This window comes from Rhipicephalus sanguineus, unplaced genomic scaffold (genome assembly GCF_013339695.2).
Source record: "Rhipicephalus sanguineus isolate Rsan-2018 unplaced genomic scaffold, BIME_Rsan_1.4 Seq3500, whole genome shotgun sequence".
Taxonomy (NCBI): Eukaryota; Metazoa; Arthropoda; class Arachnida; order Ixodida; family Ixodidae; genus Rhipicephalus; species Rhipicephalus sanguineus.
The window spans coordinates 37,494-61,877 of record NW_023615075.1 but is presented as its reverse complement, the minus strand read 5'-3'; the positions used below and the strand labels follow the sequence as shown (position 1 = coordinate 61,877).

General features: G+C 48.7%; 1 protein-coding gene across 2 annotated transcripts; it reads left to right on the top strand.

The window, feature by feature from the left end:
- The first annotated feature begins 2,511 nt into the window (after window positions 1-2,511).
- On the top strand, window positions 2,512-23,460 carry LOC119377113 (sodium/potassium-transporting ATPase subunit alpha). 2 transcript variants are annotated; one of them, XM_037646714.2, is made up of 6 exons: window positions 2,512-2,599; window positions 17,688-17,837; window positions 18,930-18,989; window positions 19,749-19,952; window positions 22,120-22,233; window positions 23,159-23,460. In XM_037646714.2, the coding sequence occupies exons 1-6, from the start codon at window positions 2,585-2,587 to the stop codon at window positions 23,426-23,428; spliced, it is 813 nt and encodes a 270-aa protein (XP_037502642.1). In that variant the 5' UTR covers window positions 2,512-2,584; the 3' UTR covers window positions 23,429-23,460. The 2 variants fall into 2 exon arrangements, with proteins under 2 accessions (XP_037502642.1, XP_037502641.1); XM_037646713.2 differs by lacking the exon at window positions 2,512-2,599 and adding an exon at window positions 11,288-11,489.
- Window positions 23,461-24,384: the final 924 nt, after the last annotated feature.

Genomic DNA, 24,384 nt, shown 5'->3' with positions numbered 1-24,384 from the left:
GGTTACCTTTCTGCAGGTGTACTGTCCGGTCTGTTGCTAAACAGTCAACCATTTATAAAGAAACGCGAAGAACTTTTGCAACCCCATATATCTAAAAGGCTCTTGATGTAACTATGTATACATACCTTTACACGCAGTTTGTCTTCGCGTGCTTCCGCCGTATTCCGGCGATAACCGACGGCGTAAACCAAGTGGTATGTTCTCTTTAACAACGGACTGGACTGTATGTGCAGGTAGGGGAGCTTTTCGCTATACACCTGAGCTTTTGTTCCCATAGACGCAGTTCGGCAAGCGGTCTGTAAAATATATATTCACGTAGTGTCGAAGATCGCGGACTTTATGCTGCAATTAAAACGTTGGTAGCCACTTTAAAAGATCGCTGGCATCATGCCGTGTCCGAGACGAACTTATTGCGCCAGCGTAATCAGTGGCGTACTACGCTTTTGCTGTCGCGATAAACCGAAGTGCCCCACTGTTCGGTCACATAGCTAATCAGTATTTGATCGATATCGCTATTCTGCGTACAACACCGCTACGCCGCTTGCACTCCGCGTGCCAACGTCCTTGTCTGAAAGACCGGTTACGTCATTTTAATTAGCCAATGGGAAGAGACTGCCGTGAGAACTTTTCAAGCTTATATACGTCACTGCGACGATCATGTGGGCGGACGACTACAAAAAGATCGGACCTCCGTGGCTGTGATCGCGGCTATCTCTGTAGTGCATGAAATCGCTACGCTGCCAAAAAAAAAAAAAAAAAAAAAAAAAAAAAAAAAACTGCGGTCCGAAGGTTTTGCTTCCTTCAACTCTTATCGGCTGGCGCAACACGCATAGTCTTTCCTGTAGATCACGTGTCATTCGCTCTTTCTTTTTCTTACGTGGTCACGAGAGCGCAGTGCGCAGGGTCAGTAGTTCAATACCCGGCGATAACCCGATTCGCCTGTCGGATGATAGCTGCTTCCACCGCCACTTGACTCCGTTTCTTTCGACGACAAACGGCGACAGTGCAGCGTGATGAAAGGGGGTTAACGGCGTGCCTATACTTTGCTCTTGATCGAATGACCCGCATCGTTCACTGCTTGTGAGCGATAATGCCCTACCTCAGTGCACTTACACTACTGGGTCGCGTTCGGGTCAGGTCAAAACGGGCATTGGTACTTTGATCTCGTGTACGACCGGATCTTGAACCCGCTAAACAGCCTCGAATAATCACATTTAAAATTCTCTCTTAGTATGAATCTATAAAGCCGATGAAGTCGGCGAGCTATAATAAAGCGATGGCTTGACGTTTTAAGCGTTACGCCGAAGCGCTGAACGTGTTCGTTTGACTTTTCACGTGATATTAGACCATGACGGATACGGGGAAAATGTCAGCCATTTGACGCAAGAGTCGACGCGTCGTCTTGGTTCCCGTGCGGTAAACATAAAACTATTCGTTTCAAACATTCGCCACAAGTCTTCCTGTATAGGCCCTCAGCGCTGCGGTAGTAAATTAGGCTTTTGTAGTAACAAAATCGATCTCCTCTCGTTAATCGTTCAGTCATTGAAGAGATATTGCACTGCGTTCTGTAGAGGAACGGAAGAATTAATATAACAAGCTTCGGTGACGTCATTCGCCGAGCCGGTCCAGGTATTGTTGCGTTTTCGCAGAGGGGACGGACTGTTGAACAATATAAACTATTCACTAATTGAGGACCGTGGAAGAACGTGCGGAACCAAATATAGAATGGTTTTCTGCAAGCAGGATGTGCCATATTCTTGTGTCAATAGAAATGCTTTGAGAATTGTGGTACGTCAAACAGGCCTATAACGGCTCCAGATTTGGGCGTTGAACTAGAGGAAGCAGTGGCCTTCACTTTCTGAAGTAGACTTCTCCCCCCCCCCCCTTTTTTTCTTTGTCAAATGAATTAAGTTAAGCTTGGGACAGTTATAATCAAAGGTGATTTAGTGTTGTCCTTTAGGTGTACTTCAGCCGATGAGGGTGCTTTGTAGTTTACGTGTACGTCAACGTAAGCGTAAGGTAACCGCAAGTGACACCGGCAACTCTGGCGGGTAAACGCACTTTGAAGCGAACGCCCGCCCATTGTAGGGTATTTCCTCAGTAGCTTGTATAGTACGATGCCCTGGCGTACACTGACGTCAGACATATTGTAGTCAGTTAGCGCGCATCTGCTGCTGCTGCGGCTTCCTTTAGATCTTTGCTCCCTCCCGGGGAGGTATTCAGTCACGTGACAATCTTTGCCTTTGAACGATTGAGCTCGCATCGCGTGCACAGGTGTCACCGGCGGTTTCATATAGTCGTCTTTGTCTTCTCCCCATCTGCGCAGGCGCAGTTCGTGCGGCTTCTTCCACGCCGCATTCCTATTCTTTTCGTTAGCGTTGTAACCGCTTGCTTCTTTTTCTTGGCCTCTCTTTCTCAGTTTTTTATATCTCTCGCCTTTCTCGAGCTTATATATTGTCGGCGAAACACGAATCGCGACATGTGCGTTTTGCTCTCGGTGGATTTCTCATTCGTCGCAAGGCGCCGTCTTATGTTGTTCGCGTAAACAGCGGCTTCTCGTGGCTGGTGCCGGGCTGTGCAGGATATGCCTTCCGAGAAGGTACGCCGTAGCGCCATGTTTATCTTACCATTGCTACGCGAACGCGTTGCTCTTACGGTGGTATGGTAGTTCATGGACTATCGCGTAGTCGTGGCGCACATCGGATGTAACAAATTCGCTGTAATACAGCTTAAATCTGTTCCTTGTGCTATGCCTCGGTGAAGCTGGCATAGCGTGCGTCCGCCCTCTACCAGCTCGAAAATACGACATGTCTGCTGCTGCGAACGATGCCTCACCGTAAGCGCGCGCTACGTCGTTAGTTTTAAATTTTGATTGCCTGATGTAGTAACTGTTTTCTTCTTTCTTTCTTTCTTTTTTCGATGCATGACCTGCACAAGCGGTGTTGCGGCCGCCGAATCAGAGGTTCAACGCATAAACCGTTCAATGATCTGCTCGTAGCATTCCTGTTAGAACTGCAGTGAAACGTTCTACCAGTTAACGCCCGCGAAAAGTCGTGACGTCAGTAATTTTAGTTGTTTCAGCCTTTAAACGGTCTCCCTACAAGCTACTCGGGTTCATATGTCAATATAATCCAACCTCCCCCCCCCCCTTTCCCCTCCTCTAGGCTACATCTCTTCGCTACTGAAAAACTCTCACCGCTTGTCGCCCGAACGTGTCGCTTCCTTACCGAAAATTTATAGAGCACGTCACGTCTGATTCATTGTGATGTGGTTATCGTGTTATCTCGCATTTTTCGCCGTGCAGCTTGGGCAGGCGCAAGCGAAGTGGTATGTGCGCGCATATACCGGGTGCTTGGCACCCGCGCGTGTTTGTCTTTCGTTTATACGTGAAAGTGTAAATATATACTACGGCGCGTCCTTCGACGGGCTCGATCGCTTCTCTATCTGCATCTGCTGTTGCTGCTGTATTGCTCTATCTCATCAGTGGAAGCTTTGCGCAAGCGGCCTTCGCGCGTTCAGGCATGCGAGGCCTCCCCGAGTGCCGCTGTTGCATACTTGTAGGGCTCTCGAATGAGCGGAATTCTGTCGAGTCGCGTGTGAAATCCTCCGCAGCTTCGCCGGCGACGTCAGTACGCTCGCGAACTCACGTACAGGCGTCCTTCGCACGGGACACGGTGCAACGCGATCGCTCACATGCGCGTACGCGCGCTGCGTATAGGTATATATACGGCGGGTTTCATTATACACGCTGCAGCCTGCTCGTGGCTTGCAGTTTCGAGGGAAGAAAACCAAATGCGTTGATCAGCGAATTCATCCGGTTCCAAGCTCACGCGCATTCGTTGGTGACGTTGCCTTTTTTTTTTTTTTTTTTGAGCTTTGAAAAAGACGTGTGCGCAAAGAGTGAAACGGCGAGGGAGCTTTTATCCTCTTTTCAGTCGAGGTACACGCGCCTGTGCCTATTTGCGACCCGTTTGTCCAACGATGAGACTTATACTGCATACGGTCGTATGCTTGGTAGCCACTGTCAACGGAACGAAGAGGTAACTTTGATTGAAAGGGCGTCTGTATAGAAAAAAAGTGAGCTGCATTACTTCCGAATGCATTTCATATAAATACACGTACGCGCAAGAAATATCAATAAGTTTTATCGCGAGAGTGCGAAACGAAATACGTGTCGCAGTTGGGCCTGACGTCACGGATTTTTGTGTGCATGAATCCACGTAATCTAAAGTCAGCAGCCATTGATAGCCTTTTTTTTCTGTATCCGCCAGTGTGTTCGTTTCTTTTCAAACGGCATCTCAGGGTACCACGGACACACGGAACGGCAAGCGAATGCAAACGTCATCTCTCAGCTGACGTTTACTGGAATATGCAAACACACATGCTTACGCAGTAAAAAAAAAAAAAACAATCAAAAAAGAAAAAAAAACATTCAAGTACTTAATTTCTTTGTCCTGCAAAACGACACGGAAAAAGACTGTTACATGACTTTGCCTCGATGAGCCACGCTTCTCCATGATGTTTATAATTTCGGGTCGATGACAGCGTTATTGTATTACTAGTTATCTACAGAGAAAACGACTCTTCCTGAAATGTGCCGTTCGGCCGATTAGTCATCGAGGAAGTGGCTCATTGTGGCTGTTGTTTCCGCCGCACCACGTGCACCCGTTGCCAGTGCAGGAAGCTTGACGTGAGCTCAGCCGAGGCAAGTCCTTCGTCCGCTGCCGACTTCCACCCTGCTTCGCCCCGGAGCGCGTATATCGTCAGCCTTCTTGCCGCGTAGACGCGTTTCTTCGAAGCAGGACCCCTCGTCATTGTCTTTAGTTTCCGCTGCGGATAGCAACGCTGCCTTTTCAAAGCGATAGACAAGGAGTCCCGGGCGCCGTACACCGCCTTAATAGTTTACTATAGGAATCTGCGATCGGCTGTGTGCACTGCAGTGCGCTTTCTCCGCATAGCATCTGGGCGTGTCGCATAGCTGCGCAGTTGGATTCTCAAGGGATCGTTGGCATCGCTTCCCCGATGCGTGGAGTGCAGGTGTGTGCCTAGACGTTGCCGACTCAAAGGTCAAAGTGCCATGCCGTCCCTGTCAACGCTATGTTTCAATTGCACTCAGCTTTACGGACGTTGACGCTTGCACTTCGAGTTCCTTAACCGCGCGTCTGACTTTCACATCTGCTGTTTCAACTTCGAAAGTTTCGGAAGCGGCTGAGCAATCCGTCTCGTTCTCTTTCTTTCTCTTCCTCTCTGCAATACCTAGTGTGACAGCATTTCCGGCTGCCTAAATGCACGTTGGAGTAGAATAAGCCGCTCGCACCATTTTTACTCTCTTGTTCGCTGCGTGCCTGTGTCATCACTATGCACGCTGTACAGCTGGGCTATACATGCACATCATATGGCTTTCTTTGGTGTAGAAATACTTCTTCATGTCAGCAATAACGAAACACACGCACCGCGCGCACACGCAAGCGTGCGAAGCATTGTGTGTGTATGACGCAATAGCAACAATGCAAATATAGAAGAGGTCGACACTCCTTACTCAGCCTGATTAGGTTTCACATTCGACCGACTGATCGAATAAGCGCGTACCTCTCCCTACGTCTCTCTCTCTCTCTCTATTCGCTCCAGCTTCCTGGCCTCGCACCTTTCTGCCGGTTGTTTGCAACGTCTAACAGAATAGTAAGCGCTGGGGGAAAAAGAAAAAAAGGAAAAAGCAAATCCCCTGGCAGAGGCGCCTGCAGGCGCACAGCGCGCATTCACACACACACACACACGCGCACCGGAGCCGAGGACAGTGCTACTGTAGAAACTCTGACAGCAGCAGCACTCTCCGATGATTAAATTCGCCGCGCCTCGGCGTCGCCCGGCCGATCGGTGCGCTCATTTGGCGCAACCCACCATTAAGAGACCTATGGCCGCGCGTTGCCTGTAAAGTCAGTTACATGCAGCGTAGGTTATGCTGTGATAGGCGCTCTCTTCAGTGGGTGGTGTCTCATGTACTTCCCAACTCATGCAAATGTTAAGCTGGGAGATTTCCAGCTTAGTAGGATAACTCTCCTGCTTAGAACTCCGTTCTGCAGCGCTGGACTCGAGCCAAAACTCGTCTTTTTAGTAGACGCGCGAAGTAAACTTAAAGCTAAAGTGACAACAAGAGGTAATAGCGGTAAAAAACAAGAAAAAGATAAAAAAAATACCCGGGTACTGACTGCGTCGGTGCGGTCGAAAGCCTTATCGGCATAAATTACTTAACTTCATGAATAAAACCACGAAAAGAAGTAATTAGAACCCCACGCCTATCACACGCGCTTACATACGTGTGAGTTGAATGGGGCGATTGCTCCTTATAGCCGGTTTCTAAGCATTTTGTACTACCAAATGTACACTTCGGAGCTTAATTAACGCGAATATGAACGTGGAGCAGCAACATTACATCTCATCTTCACGTTTCAATCAATAGTGATAGTGCATTGCGATGAAGGCTTCTTTTGTCTGATGTACTTTTCTCATTTTTCACTGTTCGCAAGCGCGAGCGCGTGAATGTGTATGTGTACATTGAGATAGAGCGCTGCACACCTTTAAAGCACGTCTTGATCCAAGGACACACGCTGTGTGTAACAAACGCTCCAAACTCGCCCGTATATGCATGGCCGAACGAAGGGGGCGCGTGTTTCGAATGTCGTTCGTGTCTCCGTTGGACGTGACCGCTGCTTGCACGCCCTGTAGTGCGCGGAATTTGCATTACCGGGGTAACAATGTGTGTCAGAATAAGTAGCAACAGCAGCGCCATAGCGCGCTCTGTAGGCCGTGCGCGTCGCGTGCATTTGCCGCAAAATTCCTCTCGGTTCGCTCGGCTCATTTGTCGGGCGACCGAGATGTCTTTCTTTATTTTTTTTTTTTTTCGTATGTTCTGTGCCGTCGGCTACACGGCCAACCAGGTGGTGGGGCCATCGATATTCATTGCTTTTCGACGGCACGCGTGCACTCGGGGCCCCGCCTTGCGGTGCGTATAGCTTCATTTCTGTCGAATGAGGTTCGTGGTGGAGCGTGCGGAGGCATACCGTTTCAGACAGGCGATCTCCACACACCTTGTCCCCGTTTCAATGTTCCGTGGCAGTGGTGTCGGTGTATAGACAGCTTGCAAAGACACACGCGAAAGAAAGGCGTCGCTCTCGCTCTGTCATCCTCTTGTGGCTATGGGCAACCTGATTCAAACACACATCCCGAAGTGGTGATTGATTTAATAGTTTCTTTTTTTTTGAGTTCTTGTACATCGCCGAACCTTTCGGCCACAACCTTAGCTCTCTTGCGCTCGACCCATAGAGACGTGGGTGTTAATATTACTTCGTTTATTAATTTTTTAGGTGGCCAACCTGATGTATGTACATACATATCACTTGTCACGTTGGGTGCATTTGCAGGTAGCAACATGACAGGCTTTTGTGCCTCATCCTTAGACCACGCATTAGCATCCATAGCGCTACTGTTAATCATTCTCATTGTAACTCGCCGAAAATAAAGTCTTGAGGGACTCTATAGAAATAGAGAAGAGGGTTGAAAGCGCAGGTTCATGCCTTCGGCGAATTGCGAGACCGGACGCGTCGGCATCTAGAGTCTCAGATTGCTTCGTGAAGTGCAACTCTTGCGGTGAAGTCTATTCCCAGGTACTGCCCACACGCAATCACAATTTCGGCGGTAGTTTCCTCACTTTGTCTATGCGTGACGTCACATGGCTCCTGTGTAGCGTCACATGAAGTGTGTGTTGCGGCGGGGGGGGGGGGGGTGCATCTGTCTCGTTTTTTCACGCCTGTACCTATTCTGCAGTGCGGCGGTTATATTGGTTGGCGCTTCCTCTCAGCTGCATCTTCGCTTGTGCGCGTTGTTGACCTGATTACTGTCCTTGTCTCACAGCTCGTTTCAACGAAGACAGCTCAGTGCCGTCACGATGAGTGATCCGGTACACATCCACCCAGTATCGCGTACCGTTATAACGGGCCAAAGGACCCGTGTTCTCGAGTGCAATTTATCTCCACGGATCGACCGTTCAACGCTATTTTGAAACCCAGCTTTTACGGCTCTTTTTTCCACGTGTATGGACGGGAGCAGGTAGCGACTTGACAAGTCGGGGATCTTGGCTGTTTCGCGGTGATGCAATGTTGACGCACCCTCGTGGAGTGGCTGGTCAATCATCTCGGCAAACTTGTAGACGTTGTTGCACTCCTTACAGTTGTATAGCCCGCGATTTCGTCATTCATGGCTAGGCCAGCTCGCTCGCGAAATAATTTCTTTACAGCGGAGTGTGCAGTGCTTTCGGGCGCGGCCGTTGCTGACACGCGCGAGCCTACATACGACGTACGTACATAGAGCACTGCACGGGCCCGGCCCGGGCTGCGGGCCGGGCCGTCCGAAGCGTTTTCCGGCGGGCCCGGGCTGGGCTCGGGCGTGAAAGTGCGGGCCCGGGCCGGGCCTGGGCTTGAAGCCGCGGGCCTGGGCCGGGCCCGGGCTTGAGGCTGCGGGCCGGGCCGGACTCGGTAAGTCGGGCCTTCGAGCACACGCGAACGTTATGCATTGCATGAAGTGACACGTGCAAAGAGCTGGCTCTTAGTAAAGCTTAGCAATAAAATAGAAACAGTTGAAGTGCTATTTTTTTTTTCACCAGTATAGATATAGATTGGCACTGTATATTTTCACTAACGTTTCGTCTGCTGGACCAAACTTTGTCAAAGTAACAAGTACATCGTGGTGGGTTTCCTTATAAACACGCCAGATCATAATATATATATATATATATATATATATATATATATATATATATATATATATATATATATATTAACAGCACTAACAATGGGCCAGATCACGGTTGTTCCCATGGGAGGAATAAAGATTTCGATCTTTTATTCGAGGTTGACACATACGGTACATTTCATTTCTATTCCTTGGTATTACGTGCCAAAACCACGATATGATTTTGAGGTCGCGTCGTAGTGGCACCGGATTAATTTCGACCACCTTGAGTTCTCTAACGTGCGCCTAAAGATAAGTATATAGACGGGTGTTCTTGCATTTCGCCCCCATCAAATTGCGGCCGCCGTGGCCGCGGGAATCGCACCCGCGTCCTAGGACTTAACAGCGAAACAGATTAACCGCTTAGCTACCACCGCAGGCAAAGCAACATTTCGATGCATGTACACACCGTCCGATCGCCCGCTACAAAGCGATCGATTTTCTGTCCGATCGGCCGCTGCAAAGCGCACGGCATCATTAATAATCAACAACTAATATTTTCTAGCGTGCCCGGGTCAGGTCTGGTCATGAACAAGCGCGCCCTGGATTAGTTTAGTAATGAACGCCCGGGCCGGGCCGGGCTCGGGCTGGGTACGGTCAAGTACGCCCGGGCCGGGCCCGGGATTGGAACCACGGGCCGGGGCCGGGCTCGGGCTGGGTTCGCTTATGTACGCCCGGGCCCGGGCCGGGCCCGCGCTTGGAACCACGGGTCCGGGCTGGGCTCGGGCTTCATAAAGCGGGCCCGGGCCGGGCCAGAGCCGTAAAATCCGGCCCGTGCAGTGCTCTAGACGTATGTACATACCTGCCAGCGTCCACACGGGACACTCGAAGGCGCTCCGTACATTCATGCACGCTAGGGGGGCTCGACGTGAAGCGGAGATGCGGTCTTACCTTATCGGCGCCCACTATGCGCTATTAACAGCTGATAAGCTGGGAGGTGCGAGGACAGGGGCTATACACGTATCCGCGCTCTGCTTTGCATGGCGCCTGCGAGGAACGCTGCCGCGTCGCTGTTTGCCCCGTCTTCCGACTTGCGCCATATACGCCTCGTTGTTTAGTTCTATTGCTGCGTCTTTGTGTCAATGCATAAACGTTCCATTCATACAGGAAAAGACGTTGCAGTGCCTGTTTCTCGGGCGAAAGTTAGTGCTCCAATCTGTACAATATAGAATTGCGCATTGAGCGTGACCCCTCTCTGTTCTGCGTGGCATCATTTCGAACTGTGCGTTCGTTTCTGCATAGCAACTGAACCTCCTTGACAGCCCGTCAGCGAGGCAGCGCAGTTGGACACATTTGCGCGTGCCCGAATAATACGCTGTGTTACATCTATACGGCAAATGTCGGACATGACCTATGCGCGTAGTTTAATTTCGTTTTTCTTCTTTTCGTTTTCTTTCCTTAGTAAACGTGCTAGTATCTCACATAGACCGAACGGTCGTTGTTAGCAGCTGCTGTTATGTATTTGCTGTCTTGCAGCGCAGTGCATTGCGCGGAGTTCCACTGTGACAGAGCGTTGCGAATGTTCGTTTTTTTCACCTCTGTCTACTGAACTATGAAATACCACATAGCTCCCTCAATTTGGAAAGCGCGCAAGTCCTGGTTATAAATCTAGCAGCATCGGTACACAGATTTACGTTGTCGCACGATCGCATCGCAATCGTTCGCCTCTGAAATTGCGCGTACGTATACAGTAACAAAAATTTTATAATGGCGCTGTGCGGACATGAAACGCAGATGTATTGCAGTCGCTGAATAAACTCGTCCGCGTTAATTCGCGTTCGCCCTGTTCGGCATTTCTGTTGTCCATCAGTATTCCGCAATCATTTCTTTTTATCGTTCTTACCCCCCCCCCCCCCTCCCATCAAGTTGCGCGAAAAACTCGGCACCCCCCTCCCTTTCCCCCAATCATCTTTTTTTATCGTTCCAAATTGCGCGAAAAAACTGCGCAACCCCCTCCACTCTGTCAGCATTGGTCGGTCAGCAAGCGCGCTTCACGCGTCAGCGCGGCCTCCTCCTCAATTCCCTACTTCGACCTGCGCAACCTGTGCATTGCCTGAGACCGATTAGATTGGAAGCGTGTTGCGCTGCAGCCTCCTCTTGAGAGGAATCGGACCCTCTGTGTGTGACGTATTTTCTTCCACTCGATGGCGTTACGTCTTACAAATGAAGGGGAGGGGGGAGAGGGGGTATATAGTTAGTAGCGGGGTAGGGGGAAGAGGCTGCTGTGGCAATCGGAAGCGAGGAGACGGGTACGTACGTGGGTGAGACTGATAACGGAGATGAAGAGCTGAGGAGCCGGGGCTGACGATGGCGTCTGCGCCGTCTGTCGATAAGAGTTGGGTGGGGGTGGGATGCACAATATCTTCTTCTCCTCCTTTCCCATCGTCGTCAGGAGGAGGGGGGGGGATGACACCGTCGGCGGCCTCTCGAGCGCTTCAAAGAGCGAGTCGCCGTCTTCGTCGGCGCTTAGAACGGTCGCGACCTCGCGGCCGCCATCATCACTCATCGTCGCCGTCGCTGAAAAGTCGGGGGAAAAAAAAGAAGTATTGTGTCGCGTCCCTTTGGGCACCGTACGTACGTGGTGTGTCGATCGTGCGCGTGCTTTCGAACTGCTGCTGTGAAGGTTGGTGTTTCATCTCCAAAAGAACTACGTCGCCGGGTTTGGGGGAACGTAACGCAACGGAAGAAACATGGCCGACGACAAGGTATATCCCTAACCTTCTTATGCATTGCGTGCCGTCGTTTGGTGCGAGTGTTTGAAGTTGATTCGGACGCCGGAGGATCGAGTCGCCAGTGTGAACACTGTGTGAACGCATGTATGTGCCGCGTTAACGCACAGCGCTGCTATGAGTTACAAGGGAAAAAAATGACCGACGGCAGGATGTTTTTTCCGTGACTCTGCTCCAACATCTTTATTGCAGACATTTCTCAACACGTGTGCGGACTTACCCGAAGGATTGTCTTCTCTCTTCTTGCGTTTTCTTTTTTTTTTTATCAACCGCAAGTGCTGTTTGCTGAAGGCGGCAGCTTAATTATTCCCCATGCTCGTCGCCGTTCTGTTGATATGCTCTCTTATGAATTGCGCTGGCGGATCATCCATCTTGAATGTCCTCTATGACCCGAGTCAAGATGATACGCGATAACGGTGGTTTAAATTTCGTCCCGTCCCCTTCTCGTGATCACAATTTTTTTTTTAACCCCGTCAATTTATCTTATGCGTTCTGCGCACTTTGTGCACCGTCGGTAGCCCCGCCAGCGAACACGCCTTCTTTTCTCGAGTACGGCGAAGAAATCTGCCCCCGTTTAGTGGCACGGCAGGGCGTGTGATACGGGCTGCTGATAAATATGGCGGAGGTTTGGGTGCGTATCTCTCGGGCCGCCATGTTTTTTTGCGGGGTTGCGTATCTTTTTTCGGGTACGCTCGCGTCTCGCATTGCTCTTATTATAAAGGGCACTGTAGCGGATAACGAACAAGGATTTAGCGTTAGCGTTAGCTTCTTTAACTGCGCTGAGCAGAACGTAAAGTACGGAGCTCTTACGCGACGCTATTTCTGGAAATCTCAACGCTAACCCCAAGAGTCCCGTACGTAGGGCAAGATGGCGGTGCCTGTGAAGCGAGAGCCGTCCACTTCGAATCTTGTAGCCGTCGTCCGCATTACTAAACTTATTCATTCCCTAATAATGCGTATTTGATTTAGATTTGAGTAATGAGGCTTCGCCAACCGTGTACCGCCGATAAAAAGCTCCGTTTTTTGGATACAAAGTGGATTTGCTGCAGAGGCTTAGCAAGATTTGTTTCCAAGGTTCGCTTGTTTTCTGTAGCAGCGCGAGAGATGGCGGTCTTTAGGCCTCTTTCCAAGATGGCCACAAGTCAAGCAGATACGTAGGCGTCGTTCCCTTCTCTCGGGCAGTGCATGAATGGCCGTGATGCGTCCCAGTAAAAAGGCCAGGTAAGAGGCGTTAATATCTTTAGATACGCAAAGCTTTGCGTTAGCATTTGTCTCCACTGCGCATGCGTCATACGCTACCCTCTTGCGTACCCACGTTAAGTTACTGAAATGGCGTATCGTACCCAATGAACGCTATCTCTGCGTAACCTATTGTAAAGCTGCCTAATGAATGTAGAAAGCGTTCTGTGCTGCCCCTTCATCGATGCAATCGTTAAACCACGCCAATAACTAAGAAACCCGCGCTCGCCGAACAATAAGTTTAACTGACGCCGTGAACATAAAAACGCAGCTCGTTAATCTTGAGATCAGTTGTTAGAGTTTTAAACGCCTCGTAAGATAGTCGCAGTATTGTATCGCACTTTTATTTTGCCGCGTTTGCTTTGCACCGGTTTTTGTCGGCGAGATCGCTCAGTTGCCTCGGCCCGAATTTCGCGTTCCGCCGCTTCCAAGATTCCTGCGAGGTTTCACTGATATCGATCATGCATGGAGAACGTGCGTTCGGGTAGTTTTACATTGCCTGGAATGAATGCGTACGCTTGAATACGTACCGAAGGATACGTACACCTTTAGCTGCTTTTATTTCGATAAAAGATGCTTCAGAAAGCGCTGATGAAACCGCTTTTTTTTTTCTTCTTTAATGCACGTTTAAGAGCAGCACGATTGGGTCAAATTTAGTCCCGATGGATCTATTACGGCGTCGCTCGAATTCATCAGTGCGTTCTAAATTACAACTCGTGAAAGCTGTCTCACGCGCGTCAACAACTTTGTATGCATATAGGGCAGCTTTCTTCTCTTAAACATAACGATGTTCTCGTCGGCAACGTCCTGCGGGAAAGCCCGCTTTTCGTTGGATTTTCGTCAGTGTGCCTTATCCGCAAAGCGTCGCCTTTTACTCCCATTGTAATCGAGGTATTCCGCCAGCATCTCTTCACGCGACCAAAGCTATAGTACCTGGTTACGACAAAGCTTCATAGGAAAACTACAGACGACTCGGGTGACGTACTGAGAGAGAGAGAGAGAGAGAGGGGGGGGGGGGTGGGGAAGAAGTGTCTGACCAGAGGTGGACTTTGATAAAACGCGCTACGCACAAAGCAGGTAAACAGCGATCACCGATTCGTTGTAGCGAACGTTTGGGAAAGAAGAGGCTGTCGGAAGTATTCGCTTAGAAAATGTTAGTTTTGTCCCTGGTGTGTGGAACAAACTCGTTAAGATTCGGACATCGCTCAATGCTCCGGAGAATGTAACCTTTATGCCGACCTTTATAGGCATTCTATAGTTTCCGTTTCCCGTTTATCGAAGCATATCGCCGCGCCGAACATGCCTCCCCATCTGGCTCGAATCTTTGCGGCGCCTTCAATATGACTTTTCTTCGAGATGGCTTTGAGTTAAATGGCCTTGCCCAGCGAGTCGCATTTATTCGTTGTCCCTGCATATCGCGTTTAACGGGGAAGCAGCACCGAATTTTGGCAGGAAATGTGCGTCACTCGGCCGGGGAATCTCTCTCGTTCACTCGATCGAGAAAACGCCGCGTAGCACACGCATATTGCGAGGTTGGTGCGTATTTTATTTTGGCGTGACCTAGTTTCGGCCGTCGAAAAAGCCGCCTGTTTCTGGCGGTCCTGTACTCCTGGGAACCGAGCTAGGCCGCAGAGAAGAAAAAAAAAAGGTTATACGTATATAGATCACACGCTAGCTCGGACGCCGCGATGGCCGGTGCTGGATAAAATTACGCTCGCGAAAGCGGCCAAGCCGCTGGCGCTAATTGTGTTAATCAGTTAGATACAAAAAAGAGTCAAGAGATAGGAGCTGCTGCATTCGTCTGCCGCGGGTGCGGTGGTGCGCACAGGCTGAGTGATGAGAGAGAGGGAAAGTTGGAAAGAGGGAGAGGACGCATCTCGTGTCCCCTCGTTCGGGACAGTCAGCGGCGAACGTTTGCCCTCTGCGCTGCGACCGACCGACGGGGCTGCGGTGCGGCAAAGAACCCCGGGGTCCTTCGTTCGCTCCCGTACCCGGACCTCCACCGCGTGTTTCGGCATCGCCCTGCGAGGCCGGCGCCGCGGCGGCTCGCTTATTGATCGCTGCATCTCCTTCTCCTCGGCGTTTTCCCTCTCTCTCTCTCCACGTCTCGCCTCTTTTCGCACCAGGCAAACTCAGACGCCGGAGACCGCGGGTGAGGACCGCGGGCGCCAAGTGGTGGTAGGGGCGAAGAAAACGCGGGGTTTATGCGGGAGAGGAGGGGCAGTTTGCGCGACTACCGTTGCGAGGAGGGTAGCAGGCAGACGGCTCTTTAGTACAGGGATGGCCCATAACCGCTGTATTGTCGCCCCCTATGTACCTGTACCGTGTACCGCAATGTGAGCGTGAGTTCACGACCGCCGCAGTGTGGCGGCATACGGTGCCAACCCTCCCCCCTCCCTCCCTTTCCGCTGGACGCTGTTACTGTGACCTGCGGAGCTCCCGTTTTTGAACAGCCGCGTCAGCAGAGGTATAGAGGTTATAATGAAGCTAATTGTGTTTCATCATAGCCAACAGCACAAACATTAGCGACGTCGTGATGAAAGAAGCAATCCTCTCTTTCGAGTCGCGCTCATCCGCTGCGGGTAATACCAGTCTCTTTTTTTTTTTTTTTTTTGCTTTGTTTACTTGAAGTATTCTAAGCTTCTGGTATGCAAATGATCCTACACAATACACAAACGCCCAATTCGAAATCGGCGCCTCTTGTGCTTTCAGATAACTCCGCGACCGTTTGACGACCGCTTATTGCAGGGCTCTTCACGCGGTTACATAAGATTGCCGTTCTCAAATATGCCTTCTCGTAGTGTGGCTTTGGTGGGTCTCCGTCAAGACTTCTGACGGCTACTGCACTGCGAACGTATATTTGACTCGGCATCTCCAAGTTTTCCCGACATTTCTCGCTATCTGCGCCGGTTTTCTTTTTCCTCGAAGAGAAGACCAAAGTGCTTATAGAAGGCCGTTGGTCTTGGCTTGATGTCCCGTACATAAGCAGTCGCACTCTTTCAGATAGGGTTGACGTCAAGACCTTTAAGTGCGGGTCCGCACACGCAGATACAGCTATCTCGGTCAAGTGTCATGCACAATGGAAAAAAAAAAAAAAAGGATTGGAGTGTCCGGCCGGTGTTACTTCGCCCGTAGCCTTGCGTAATTCTCGCACCTTTTCTCGCGGTCCGGTTTGGCACGGTAGTTTAAGGAGGCGCTCGTAAGCTAGAGGACGCGGGTTCGATTCCCACCCACGGCGGCCCCATGTCGATGAGGGCGGAATGCAAGATAGCCTATGTACTTAGATTCATAGGTGCGCGTTAAAAAATTACTAGGCGGGCCAAAATTACTCCGTATAGTTAATGAAGTACGCCGCTGTGCCTTAATCATGTAGTGGTTTTGGCGCATAAAACTCCACAATTACGGTACTCCTTTGTAAAAGCTCCTAACCGTACGTTCAAACTCTGAACGCTTGGCCAGTGTGAGCGGCCGGTCCATCTTTGACCTATTAGTTGTAGTTTAGGGTAGAAACAAAGCACAATTGACTAGGGGACCGGCGAAAAGGCAAAAAAAGCCTCATAAGGCGTCCGTCCCCTTTAAGCCCATAAATCCCACGATTATGGCACAATGTTCATTGTTATAATTAACAGTGCAATAATGTATTTAAAAAATAAGCATAAATGAGTTATTACATGCCAGTCACATGTGTATAAGAAAAACGAAACAGACGACAGTATAGCCCAGGCAATGACATCAAAAAGTAATGTACAGTCGCCCATTTTTTTAACCTGAACGCGCGAGCGTCGACCGCCGAGTTGATAAGCGCCGTACAACGGAGCGCAGTGGCGAAATGAACGAGAATACGCGCGTGCGCGCAATGAGCAGTCGTGGGCAACTGCCGTCTGCTAGGCTTTTCCGCAGACGGCAGCTGTCCAAGACTGCTCATTGCGCGCACGCGCGTATTCTCGTTCATTTCGCCACTGCGCTCCGTTGTACGGCGCTTATCAACTCGGCGGTCTACAGTCACTGTATATGCTCTACGGCGGTCGACGCTCGCGCGTTCAGGTTAAAAAATGGGCGACTGTACGTGTTTAACAGTTGACACAAATTTTAGAGAACATAATCGCGCATGATCTTGAATGACCTTATCGGCCACGCTGTTTGCCTTTAAGGGTGGACATCTTTTTATTTGGCTGCGTGTTCGCCTTCTCGTCAGCTAGCTATAAGTGGTGACAGCAGAATAATGTAGTTGTAGTTCACTCTCCAACCAATGACGTTCGTTCTATTTCCGTGACGTCACGGCAGAGTCTTTGGGGCACCGTGTTTCGCTGTCGAAATGCTGTTTTGAGCTGTTATCTGGGGAGAAGTTCGTAACTGAATTCTGAGGTTGTCGCGGACTGTGTACATTTCCCGACATGGCAAGCTTTGCATAATACTGTCAGTATAAGCAAGCGTGGTGTCCCCCTTTTTTCTTTTCCTTACTAAATAGTTATGAAAAAGCTGTTGTTTCCACTGCTTCGTCGTTGAATTGAAATTCCGTAGACCACCTGTGGAAATGCAATCGAATATCATGCTTGGTTGTTGCAATCCGTCCATGTGTGTCTCTAAGTTTGTATGCGCTCTAGGCCGCCCATTATTATTATTATTATTATTATTATTATTATTATTATTATTATTATTATTATTATTATTAGTAGTAGTAGTAGTAGTAGTAGTAGTAGTAGTAGTAGTAGTAGTAGTAGTGGTAGTAGTAGTAGTAATGCCTTGTTGAAGGATGTATTACCGTACATCCCTCAACAAGGCATTGTATAGTCAGTCCACTTCCTATCAAGCATTTTGTCGCGCTTCCCTTACGTGCATGCTTTTTTTAAAATAAAGCTCGCGGCTTCCGATCATTGCGACCACTTCGTTGAGAGCCGTGTTGTTGACGTATTTGCTTCTTCTTCTTCTGTGCAGTATGGACGAAGCGACAGCTACAGAGTTGCAGTTAACCCGAGGGTTCCCGATGACGGCCGGACGCCAGACGGGCGGCCTAGGGCTCGGCGGAAGATCGGAAAGAAGGAAAAGGAACAGAACTTGGATGACCTCAAGCAGGAAGTGTCGATGGTGAGTTCTCCTCCTCCTCCTCCTTCACGTGCAGCCGCCGTGTCAATACGTGAAACACTGTCGTACTCCGTCGACGGATGCCGTCCCCGCGCTGTTGTGGCGCGGCGGAAATTGCTGGCGCCGACGTCTGGGCATCGCTTAAAGTGACCGAGTGCACGTCTGCGCTGTCGTCGCAGTCCACGGCAGAGGAACGTCGCAGTCGGCCGCGTTCGATGGTCACGACATGGCGTGCGGAAAGACGCACGTATTAGGCCGCTGTTCGGGCGCCGCCGCTTGCGATGGTGGAGAGCAAAAAGGGTAAATGTTCGCAAACGGGAGCACGAGAGAGTGAATTTCTTTTTCTTCTAATGGCTGGTGCAGAACTTCGATCCTGTTTGCATCTTTGAAAGAGCCTCTAAACCACCTCTGATATTTACTGACATTTCACATAAACACGCGCATTGTGTTCAGAGCGCTGTCATGATCAACAATGTCAAACGCAGCAGCACTACGAGACGCGGGCGCGCCGCACAATTAAACGAAAAAAAAGATTATGTGCTCCTCTTCGGCTCTGTCGGTATCCCCGGCGTTGGTAACGACGTCACCACGCGCACCTGGCGGCTGCCACCTGATTTCTAGTGAGTGCCCCCCTCCCTCCCTCCCTCCCTCGCCTTCCTACCTTCCCTCCCAGTAAAGAAAATCTCGGTGCCGCCCCTGCGACCTCGGCGTGGAAAACCTCGCGTAGAGAAGCTGACTTCCAGGAGACGCGAGCACCGTGTGGTGAAAACAACTTTTCAGGGGAGATGCGACACGTTCGAGCATTCCCGCAAGCTTGAAAGAAAGCCGCGAGCACCGCCAAACGATGTATCTTAAGAATTGTCACGTTTGCGGACGAAGTGATGGCAGTACGGTTGACTATACGCCAGGAAGCTGCACGGCTTGCTATGCAGTGAAGCAATGCCGTTTTGGTCCGAGGTGCTCGTGCCGTTCATTCACTGTAGCATCACGTTCGCTTTACCATTTGGTTGTTCAAATTATGATGGTGGCGCGGCTTGGTGTTACTGTTTTCGGGATTGTTGGCGTCATACTGAACTTACCTCCTCTCATTTTCAGGATGAGCACAAAATCCCCATCGAAGAACTTTATGCACGACTTGGCACGAATCCAGCCACAGTGAGTACTACTTCTTGCCGCTCCAAGAAAAACTTAAATATTTGCATACTTAGAGTATACCTTTGCAAGCAAATCGAAGCTTAATTCTGAATTAAAAGCAGCTTACCGCATGCAGGAAATTTTATCTCTCTTCCAAACTGCTTTCGCTTAAACGTCTTCGACGCATACTATTGCCGAAAGGCAATGAAAGTGCTGCAGATTTACTGCAGCATATATAATACGTAGGCCTGAGGGTAGTTGCCACCTCTGCCTAAATATCAAAGTAGGTTTTCACCTTCTTGGTGTTGCAGTTTAGCTGTAAACGTTTAGGTGGTGCTGATCATAAAGTAGCTGTATTTCTGTCATTGTAGTTAAGTACTAAAAACGTGACAGCTTCTTTTTACAGGCCAGGATTTTGTCATTAGAGGAACTGACACATGCATGCTTCACCAGGAATATATCTATGTTCGTAATGATTGAAGTATGCAACCTTGAGGCATTCTTTTGAAGGGTGGACATGTTAATCTGATAGTTAACCTTTTGAGACAGATGTTTCTTTTAACGTTATGAAAAGCCTCTGATACTAAATTGTGGTTAAGTTTAACGGTGACTTATGGCTTACTTGCTTTCCTGGAATTTTTTTTTCTTTTTACTGGATGAACGTTATTTTATCTGTATAAAGTTTAGATACGATGTGTGCACAATCATCTTAATTTGACTTTAGTGTGCACAATGTTTCTTGATGCATTTGTCGTATTCTTTTCTTTTTTATACCAACAGGGCCTCACATCACAACAAGCTAGGGAAGTTTTTGAAAGGGACGGTCCAAACTCTTTAACACCCCCTAAGAAGACACCAGAATGGGTCAAATTCTGTAAGAACCTCTTTGGGGGTTTCTCCTTACTACTGTGGATTGGCGCGGTGCTCTGCTTCATCGCATATTCCATCCAGGCAGGCACATTTGAGGAACCGCCCGATGATAATGTGAGTATTGAGCGTCCAACTATCCCCAATTGTATCACCTTCTGTTTAGTTCCCCCTCCCTCCTTTTTTTGTTGGGAGGGGGGGGTGGGTGAGAGGTAAGGAGGGGGGTGCAGTGGAGGCGGGACGGTGGAAGGGAAAAAGTTAGTTTCGCCGAAAGGGTGAAGCAATCAATGCGACAGCATCAAATTGGAATGTTATATGAAGTAAGGCTAGCAGATAACTCTAACATCTCACCTGGCGTAATTCAACAAAACGCTGGCGTAAGGAGACGCGGCCGCTGCAGCGAGCGAAGCGAGCTTCGTATGTCCATTGCTTCAACGCAAGCCAAGCGACAAGAACATCGCACGCACAAAGGTATGTGCCGTCTGCTGATTCCTATCAAGATAGGGCGCGTGCGACAGTGCCCGGCCGTGCAAATACGCAGTTCCGCCGGAGCGACGTACCTCCCCCCTTCTTCCCCCCCCCCCCCCTCTGGGACACAACCCACTGGCATTTCGCGTGACGAAAGACGGCCAGCGCGTTTCCTCTCCGCGTAAGCCGCGATCGTCAGCTACCCTCCTGCGCTTTCATTCGCAGATAGAACATACGGTGCGTGGGGCGCTGTTATCGATTTGGACTTTATACGTAACTGCACGGCGACGGCATAAATATGCCTGGAGTGTCCATGTACGTAACTACCACCGCAATAACATGATAGCAAGCAAGGTCACAACGAAACCAGAGTAGTCATGGTGCCACAGAATTATAGACTTAGAAAGACTTTTTTTCAAGGGCTGTTCCTCATCCGACAGTCACAGAGCGAATAGAGCATATTTTCCGTGTTCGGACATACCATGTTTTCAGGGGTGTTTGTTTGCGTTCCCAATCATAATACCACTAATCTGTAAAATATCCACATTAGAGTGGTACGTGATTTTTGTTGTCCAGGGCTCATAGTTTTCATTAAATCGGTCAAGTCAGCACGACGTGGATACTGCACATTTGGTTTTACGAAGTGCAAGTGTGTTTGAAGGTGAAGCCTTGCCTGCGTGTAAACAGGCGTGAGCTTTACCCGCTGCATGTATGTTGTCAGGTGAATCTGATGTTCAGTGTCGTTGAATGGAACCCTTTAATGGGGTCCCTTCCAATTTTATCGTATCTTAACTGGTGTTAAAAAAAAACTCAGCAATACTTCATGTTTAATGCATTCGAATTTACAGGCACAGTAATGTTAAAACAGCAGACCAGCTTTACTTACTCTGTGTTGTCGGGTACGTGAAGCCAACCTTTAGTATAGTTGAATCCGTGAATGAGTGCCATCGAATTTTATCGTATTGTAACCGATGTTTTTAGTAGCAAAGCTGCAGGTTTAAGGTGCTTCAATTTACAGGTGCATTAATTATGCTACAATACTGCGATTAAATGCCACACTTGGAGCACCACAAAGCTCCTTTGGTGCTTAGCTCATATGAAGTCTTTCTCCTCCCATCATAAATTGGCAAGTTATCGCTGATGTGTAAGACATCATCATAAGACAGCCGTGCTTATTAAGGAGTTTTAAAAAGTATGAGTGTGGGATTTCACCTGATCCAAGTTTTTCTGTGGAACATGTCAAAGCTTAGGGATACCGCATTTTTAGCTTGTGTAGCTGGCAAAGCCGTAGCAAGTTTGACAAAACATAAGCAGATTTCCCAGTGTGAGGGAACATTTGCACAGATATCTCGGCACCATAGTTATGTTAGCAAATCACTTCAGCTTAGAGAATAGCGTATCCTGGCTTTTTTAGCCAATTAGTATCAGTGTAGCAGCATTATAACATACAAGACAGGAAAGGTGCCATTATATTGTAAATAGCTGCTGTTTGGTGAAGAAGCCTCTTGCCATATCCTTCAATTAGGATACATGTAGTTCTGTTCTGTTTAAGGATTTTTGACAGTGTTCAAATATATATCACAATCAGCAGGTTAGTGCTCCCGTGTTGTGTTCTTTTCAAACCTATGTAAGCCTAAATCTACTTGTTGAATTCTATAAATAGAATTGACATGGCCATCTCAGATGATGCCTGTGTGTGCTGCGAAGCACTGAAAGGATTCTTTTTTAATGTTTACCTTCAAAAGCCTGGCTTTGCTTATCCCATGTCATAAACATTGTACCATATTGAAGTATGGTTTGTTTTTTCTCTTTTCAGTTGTACCTGGGGGCAGTATTGGCCATTGTAGTTATTGTAACAGGTTGTTTCTCCTACTATCAAGAAGCCAGGAGTTCAAAAATTATGGAGTCTTTCAAAAACATGGTTCCACAGGTGAGTGCCGTGCTTTTACTTTGCATGGAGTACACTAGCCACTTGTTCATGAATTGCTTGGTTACAGAAAATTGCAACGTTCAAAGTGTGTTCTGCAAATTTCTGTGCACATAAGCAGTGCAGCAGTTTGCATGAGATTGTAAACAAGCGCGAGATAAACAAAAAGTCGGCAGTCGACTCGTCTTCACAGTAAAGTCTTGCCAGACATTCGTAATATGCGCCGATGCCCATGAAACTATACTGGGCAGTCAAGCATACTTCTTTTTTCAACACACAGAAGTTTTGTAGACAGTATGTGCTTCGAAAGATATGTCATAACTTGTATTTATTTTAATTTAACAAAGATTAGTTTCTCTGCAGAATGCATAGTTGTATTGTTGTTTGCAAAGCTTCGTACAACACTGCTTGGTGCACTTGTTCATTGCTGCTCTTTTAAAACACATTTTAAGCACATTGCCACTTCACTGCAATAACTCACATTGCCAGTAACCTGAATCTCGAGGTAAATTTTCATTTAACTGGCTCACTCACCTTGTACGCATTAGTAAATTTCTGGCGCAAGCAATGGGCACAGAAACACGCTATGTTGCTTTGTACTTCAGGTCATGAGCAATCTTCAAGATGGACAGTAGTGCAACAAGTGTTTAGCAGTGCACAAGTGCCACCCTCACACCAAAAGAAAATGGCTTACCTGCTTCCATGGTACATCACCTATAGGAACTAACATGTTGAGGATCTATGTAGCAGAAGCACAGAAGGGATGGACAGTGAAGCTAGGCATAGGCGTACACTATCCTTCGACCATTTTATTTTTTGCGCCTCATTACTGCAACTACTTCCCACAATGTATCAGTCCATTCATGGGTCAATTCTTGTGCAATACTAACATAGCATGTGTTTCGTGTTTTCTTGATACCCTTTCCAGTATGCCATAGTGATCCGTGATGGACAAAAGTTACACCTTCCCGCTGAGGAGGTTGTGGTGGGAGACGGGTGTGAGGTAAAAGGTGGTGATCGAATCCCTGCTGACATCCGGGTCATCCAAGCACAAGGTTTCAAAGTGGACAACTCGTCCTTGACCGGAGAATCTGAGCCCCAGACGCGCTCGCCAGAGCTTACGAACGAGAATCCGCTGGAAACGAGGAACTTGGCCTTCTTCTCCACCAACTGTGTTGAAGGTGGGTTGGAAAAGTAGCTTTGGGATGCGAAAGTATGAGAACTACTGTGAACTGGTCAGCCAGCTGCTTCAGCAGGGGACCTACAAGAACACCATATTTTTGTAGGGCTCTGCTGCTGGTCATGATGTTGTGGGTTCACTTCCCATGGAGTGCATCTTGAACAAAACAAGTTTAGGCTACTTTACAAAACAGGCAGAATGCACAAATCAGCCAATTCTTTTATGATGGGGGGTGAGACCCTCCTTTATGTACATTTATGTGTGCATATGTAATATAAGGGGATAACTTAGGTGAGTTGGGTGTTTGCTAAACACATTGTAGTAGTGCAAAGTTATAAAAGGAAAAAGCTTCCTTCCGTATGTTTAGTAATACAGTAAAAGCTCGTTAATTCGGATTTCTAGGGACCGGAAAAAATGTCCGAAATAACCGAATGTCCGAATTATCTAATGGTCGAAATAAACACAATAAATGCTAGAGTTTTTTCAACATACCTTTACTTTACAAGGTAATCGCGGATGCGTCTCTGTTTTCGAGCAGAAATTCGCGCGGACACAATTTTTCTGACCCCTTCAAGGTGCTCAGCAGCTCGCATGCTGTCTGCAGTGCCAAAACAAAATTCTTTAAGGACGACGAGGGCCTCGGCGGCTTCCTTCACAGTACGAGGGGGCCTGTGGTGCTCATAGTGTGGCTGCTCCTCTTCAGGCTCTTCGTTCTCGGATTCGTCGCCATGCATCACTTCCTTGACGATTTCCTCATCAGTCAGACAGCCGGCAGTGGCAACGCCATCAATGCCGATATAATCGTCGAGTGTCACTGCATCAGGCATAACACTTCCTAAATCCTGCCCGTCATCGGCACCATTGTTCGGCGACACTTCGGCCACTGCGGCATCGCTGGAGTAGAGTACAACAAAGCCACTGTGCCTGAAACAGTTGGCAATGGCGTGTGCAGGCGTGCTCTGCCACACATGCGC